The sequence below is a fragment of the Trichoplax adhaerens genome, genomic scaffold, assembly GCF_000150275.1.
Source record: "Trichoplax adhaerens TRIADscaffold_103 genomic scaffold, whole genome shotgun sequence".
Taxonomy (NCBI): Eukaryota; Metazoa; Placozoa; class Uniplacotomia; order Trichoplacea; family Trichoplacidae; genus Trichoplax; species Trichoplax adhaerens.
Genome location: NW_002061038.1, coordinates 4,777 through 11,977, shown reverse-complemented (window position 1 = coordinate 11,977; position 7,201 = coordinate 4,777). Strand labels below are relative to the sequence as shown.

Below are 7,201 nucleotides of genomic sequence, written 5' to 3'. Positions count from 1 at the left end.
TGGTTATAGGACTATTTGGCACATGCTCAGATTGGAGCATCACATATGCATTCCAAGAGATGTAGTGGCACGTATCATGAAAGAGATCAATCCAAAAGGAATACTATTACGAAGTCGAAAGAGATTTAGTAGAAGAAGATATATAAGTTATGGTCCAAATTTTTGTTGGCATATCGATGGTAAGAATAATATGATAGAAGTTATACACCTAATATAACCTGTAATTTTCTAGCAACAATAATATTATCATGTAGTACTACGAATGCTTTATTCCTCCTATCGATAAAAAATGTTTTATTCTATCGCTAATGGTTGTTGATTCTAAATCCTCAATTGGTATGCTACTAATAGAATTCGTTTGGCTTGTAATTGTGATTAATCGGTAATGTAGCGCTTTAATACGCAGATCTTACATATTTTCTTACACTAAACATTCTATTGTTCTGCTTTGATAAGCTAAAGCCATATGGCTTTCCCATTCACAGATGTATTGACGGTTATAGTCGAAAAATTCTTTGATTAGAATGCCGTCGATCAAGTAATAAGCCAGAAATTATAGCATCTCTTTATCTTAAATGCGCAAAAAAATATTCTGGATGTCTTATGATTGTCAGAAGCGACTGTGGTGCGGGAAACAATCTATTAGCTTCTATTCAATGTTATTTTCGTCAATTAGGGAGAGATCCGTTTGCCGGTAACAACGCACGCAGATATGGTACATCACCAGCGAACCAACGCATCGAAAGCTGGTGGTCATTCTATCGTCGGCACAGAGCTGGCTGGTGGATTGATCTCTTTAAGGATATGGTACAATGCAGTATACTAAGCGTAAATAATACCTTTCATACAGAATGCCTACATTTCTGCTTTGAATCTATTCTTCAAGACGAGCTTGATATGGTTAAGGATCAGTGGAACTCGCACCGAATCAGGCGCTCTAGGACAAATGTGGTCTCGGGCGTGCCTGATATTATGTACTATTTGCCCCATCGTTTTGAAGCTTATAATTGTATGGAACGCGTAAGTGCTCCCATGATTACTGAGATGGAGCGAAACGTCAATTCGGAAGACATCGGTGAAAATACCGGATCTATGCATGTCGAATATTTTGACTATGTCTAATGAGGAATTACAGTTACCATCTACAATACCTGAGGCGTTCACTTTATTTTAGAAATTGACCGCTTTTGCTACTGGGCACTAGAGTGCCCAAGCTTTTAGATTACGCCGGATTGTTTAGATACATACGGTATAAGTGAACGTCAGTTATCCTACTAATGCAAATTTATTGTTGATTGATATTAGTACTGTAATATGATCTGTCTAGTTTCTTCATAAACGCAATAAAACTGATTTCAAATCTGTAGTTTTATTTACTGCTATTTTATAACGACAAAATGAAAGATTAACATTAATGCAACAAATCCTTACTCAGTTATCGCACAAGTATTGCTACAGCATTATACATGCAACTTGAAATAACTCATAATACTGTACCTTTTAGCAAATTAAGAAATATAATAAAACGACCATTCGTATATAAGTTAATCTACGTTGATACATAAAATTGCTTTCATATAACACCTAAACCAATGCAGTCCTCTACAGCAGACTTCATCATCTGTCTCATATTCTCTAATGTGTGAATATGAGTTGGCAATCTAAAAGTAAGATCACATCTCGATGCAGTAGGACGAAACCGACAACCTTCTGAACATACATATACAAAAGAAACCGATATTTTCATATTAAACCCAAGTAATGGTGTTACTTTACTTCCAGTAATCCATTGCATAAGTTCTGCGGTTGTAAAATCCTCTATTTACTGTGTAACTTCCGAGTTGGTCAATACAGTACCTACTATAGAAGTATATACTTAGATATTTAACTGCTGCTTATACTAAGATAATAAAGTCAAAGTTTATATCAAATTGCGAGCGTCATCTTTCTTGCGTGGATGAATAACCCTTATATCACCGATTACATCGTCACAGCTTTGAAATAGTTTCACAGTTTCTCACTAGCAGAACGACCATTCTTTCACTATACATATATATACTCAGCGTCAAGATAGATCGAGTCCCTGCGATCTGAAACTGACTATAGATAAATGGAAGTAATCTACGCAATTATGCTAACCAGAGAGTAATTCAAGAAAATTGTTACGTTAAACCATCACATTATTAAAGCTAAAAGAGTAACTAAGGAATATGATAGGTACAGAATGATAGCCGTATTAGTTGCAGAAATCATACGTTTCTGTTCTGTAAGTGGTGTGAAAGTGTGACACCCAGTGATAGCGGCATTAATGCATGATGAATAGTGCAAGAACGGTCACTGTTTAGTAATCACGTCGCAGCCGTTGAAATAATTCAAATCGAGGGTAATGATGTGTTTAGTAAGCGAATTATCACGTATGTTTATTACGTGTTTTTATTCTAACAGTACAATGTAACGCGCAAATTAAGAGACAGTAGTAGCACATACATCAGTAGATTGCCAACAATGAAATAGCTGCATGTAGTAGAATTATTGTAGCGCTCGACACTATATAGGTTGAAAATTTTCATGAATTAATATGTACAGTACTGTAAAGATTAACCTCATCTATGTAGTAATATAGCATGTAATTATTATTCACTGTCAATATAAGGTACATATGAATGTAGTAAATGAATAATCTGATCAACTATATTTACATATATAATTATTAGATTTTTATCTATAACATTATATACTGAACATAATATACCGGATTACTGTGCTGTTCGCAATATCTGCCTTCATTGTCTATTGTAATTGCAACAGCTATGACGAACATGTGTCAAAGCGAACAGTATATTCTTTTACAGCTTCGTGTTCGTAATTAATTGCATACCATCCTAATGTCTGCTAAATGCAGCATAACAATAAAAATTTCAGACGTACTAACGATGCTACTGAAAGCATCTCAGGCTTGACCCTTAGGTAGACTGAACGCTATATTATCAATAAGAACAGATGAGGCATTACTCTACATGCAAGTATATTACCTAAACTGATTATGAGAGACATTACAATAACTTAACCTGTAGATTGTAAACTAAGCTAAATTAAAATAATTAAATTTAGTATTAACAGGAACATTTTACCTACTCGTAGAAGCGGAATAAATCGCATTGTAGACTGTATTGACGTCAAGAACAATACTTTGCTAGTTAAAGCCCATAGTCGTATACTGAGCCCAGTCATATCCATTAAATGTTACGAAATTACGATAAATATCAAGAAAATTATGGTAAAGAATCGGCGTTATATAACCGTCATCTGGGCATAAAGGGTTAAGTGTAATACAACAGTATACGTACAGTGCAATAATTGCAGAATATTAATGAAAGAAATAAAACTGCTGAAAGCGAAATAGAACCAATGCGTAGTACACATACTGTAGTAGATCAAAATCCACTCTCGAGGTTGATGTGCCTAGCATTTGGCTGTACCGGAATATTATACTTCGTATTCGCATTTGCAAAGTATTACGTGTCAATGTTACAGTTCCACAAACAGTAATTAATAATCAAGCCTAAATAAAGACTTAAATACAGTACACGTACAAAAAAATTAGCGGATTCCCAAAATCGGTAGTAAGATTGCGACGTAAATATGACTGCTTGGAAATTGTTAACTGTAAATTAATCAACTGAGCTTAATTTATCAATTTTTAGAATTAGAGGAGATAAAATATGATAAACTAATACCTTCCGACGGCATAAACACTTAAGATATGGAACACAATCGGGGATTACTAGAGGATGCAGCATTCTCTGGTACTACTGTACTGTACTACATAAATGTAGAACACACGCGTAAATTCTGTTAATGCACCATTAGCATGTAATTTCCGTATGTTCAAAACACAACTTAAGCTTCGGCTATCAATGCTACTGTAGGTGTTTGGATCTTTTCTGTACTGTATACAGCTTTGGTGGGAATAAACTAATGTAATTCCTATGGCAAAAATTTGATATCTATGCTCATTTACCAAAATTATTAATTGTAAGTAACTATTACAATTAGTAACGACTGTTTCGCATAACTAGATCTGTAAAGGTTCTAGATCCTTCAAGACGTTCTGAAGCAAGAACCTTTCGGGATTTCGATTTTTCACTGGGAACTGGTTCTTGTTCGATTCAGCACAGCTTAATCTGCGTTCCACGTTACAGTATAGTACCGTACACGATAGACTCGATAAGTCTAAAGTACAATATCATAGTAGAGAGAAAAAAATTCAATGGTGAATCCGATACAGCAAATCGTAAATCTTGTATCTCATGTTGACGAGGGCTACCTAGTAATAACATTGATCTGTCAAAGCAACCTGCCAAATTGTACATTATACGTATGCTAGCCAATCTAAACCCGCATAGTGATGGACGTGGAAATTTCTATACGTACAGTAAGTATAGAGTTTAGCAGTTTAGAGATTGAGATTTTTTATTAAAGTTCTTTCACACTTTTAAAGTGATGAAGACTATCTACACTGTACGCTGATTCCGGAAGTATGCATAGTTTTTTCTCTCCCACTCTCCGTTTTGCCGTGATGGTATTACAAAAAAATCGTCTTTTACTTTATGCACACACAGTAGATTATTATTATTATTAAGACTCATTGGCAGCGTCAAAAGCGCCTAACAATGATTAAACTCTTTATTGAGCAATAAGATACAACCCCCAAGATCTTTTAACCTCATTAGCAGTTCGCGGATCAATTTCATAAAGTGTTTAATATCGTCTTCCATAAAAGACTCCGATGGTTCGTATTCTAATTCCCGGCGTACTGCATAGTTCACCCATCTATTAGATTTAGATTCGGGCAAGAGCTAAGTTGCGAACAGATACATTGGAATGCAACGTGCAAATCAATATCCAGCATCCTACAATACTCTACTGTACAATACGCGTATGTGCCATTCGCTAAAGTTATTTACAACTTTACCTTCACTGTGTAGGAATTCCAAAACAAGATAAAATTTGAAAAGAAATTCCATAATATTATTATTACAGTGCTGTGAATCATATCCAATTTGTATACCTTTAGAACGATACATAATAGAGCGCATTGAAGACCGTAGTATATCACTACTGCAGTCATTAACTCTTCCAATCAAATGCATGAAATTTAAAGGACCAAGTTCATCGAGCAACATCATGCAGAAATTTACATTTAATAATTAACCATCGTCAACTTACAATTTTGGGCCATCACTAAATGCGCTGCGTAAGACAGCAATTCAAGGGATGATTTCTCTTTATTATCCATGCCTCAATAATTATAATAATTTAACTTCTGACGAGCATACAGTACTGTATACAGTAGTACAGTATAAATATGCACTATACAGTATATATATGTATGTTGTATAATAGTACTGTACAGTATCTCAGCGGTTTTGCAAATTGAGATTCGACTACGTCATATATTATTGCATAAACGCTTCTTTTACAAGTTATTAAATGATCATCTAGTATCTTCCTCGTTCTCCTTGTGCAGAAAAAGAAGGAAATATGTACAGTACTGTACAGTAACTTTACTTTATTACTAAACCCCAAATCAGCTAAAAGTGTACAGTATCAAACTCGGTACTGATCTGGCGTAGAGTATTGTACAGTACTGTGGCCGTGTACTGTACTGTACTGTACTGTGACCATACAGTACGAGAATAGCAAAAGTTGTTTCACATTGTGAGAGGGGTAAGCAATGATTCAAACAACTTTTATTATTCTCGTATGGTCGACTGCACAGTGTACTGTACAGTACAGTACTATACTGTGCAGTACAGTCCAGAGAGGAAAAAGAACCTCTGCTGTACTGTACTGTACAGTAGTTGGAAAAACAGTTTTTTTCTTTCCTCAATGAGCACAGTGTACAGTACAGTACAGTACACTGTAATGTATAGTACTGTACTGTACAGTACTATGGAGGGCGAAAATCGGCGGTGCATAATTTCCGAGGCGTCGTTATACTGTACTGTACACTGTACAGTACATGTAGACAGCGTAGTCTACTCTACAGTACAATACGTCCTTACAGTACATTTTTAGTGCGTAACTATAGTACTGTACTGTACACATCTAAATTGAGTTTATTAATTAAAGAACTTTACTCAGCACGTCACTGCCAGTTAGTACAATTTGCATGGATGAAATAATTAGAAATAAAATTATATGAACGAGAGAATGAGTCAAAGACAGCTGCGGTGTGCTTTATTGTACGTACAGAGTACTGGACCATACCATACCGTATGATTATTACATTTTAAATAAGTAAAAGAAGTCTTATAATATCAGATATTAAATTCAAAACCAACTGACATGCACTACTATACGCGGCAACATAATTACAATATAAGAGGTTGATGCTTATGTTAATCAACTGCATGAGACACGCAATCAAACCGCTCGCTACTAATTATGTATAATTATTGAACTACGAGTATTCAGTTTCTGCAAAGACTAAAAATAATCTCAAATGCATTGACAAGCTTATGTACAGACGCAAACTTAGCCAACTAAAATGTTTTATACCTTAATAAATGACAATTCTCTAACAACACTTAGTGTGTGCATAACAACTTTGTAACATTATTAAAAATTAGTACCCATAATATAAATCGATTTACAATCAGTGGTCTAAACGCAACTAAAAACTATAAAGATCTAAGCAATAGTATCTAGCAATTATTATAAAGGCTAGAGTTTAAACAGAGGTTACAGTTTTAACATCAGCATTTAAGTATTCGCTTGTTGATGTTGTCTCTAAGTTGTACTTCGAAAAAGTAAACATTTTACAGAAAACTTTAAAACATTCAGATCTGATGTCGGGCGAGAAGTATCCGTACATTAGCGGATTAAGAGCTGGATATGAAAATGCAATAAAAGAGGTTATAACTAAAGCCTCTGATCGCACTTGCGTTCTTGGATCGGAAATTTTTTCTTGCTGGATAATGAACATGATAACAAATGGACAAAATCCCAGGCAAAATGTACAGAGAAGGATGGCCATTTGACGTAAGGCTTTGATATCGTAAATGATGATAGACAAACTTCTTCTACGCGTCATCTTCTGATTAAATGAGTTCATCCTCTGGCGATGTGAATAACTGGTAGAAATGATCCTAGTGTATGTTAGTAAAATCACCACTAAAGGTGAAAGAATAGAATA

General features: G+C 34.9%; 1 protein-coding gene across 1 annotated transcript; it reads left to right on the top strand.

The window, feature by feature from the left end:
* Positions 1-308: 308 nt before the first annotated feature.
* Positions 309-1,122, top strand: TRIADDRAFT_62526 (uncharacterized protein; the record flags this gene model as incomplete). The annotated part of the gene is made up of 2 exons (XM_002118452.1): positions 309-336; positions 524-1,122. The coding sequence occupies 2 exons, from the start codon at positions 309-311 to the stop codon at positions 1,120-1,122; spliced, it is 627 nt and encodes a 208-aa protein (XP_002118488.1).
* Positions 1,123-7,201: the final 6,079 nt, after the last annotated feature.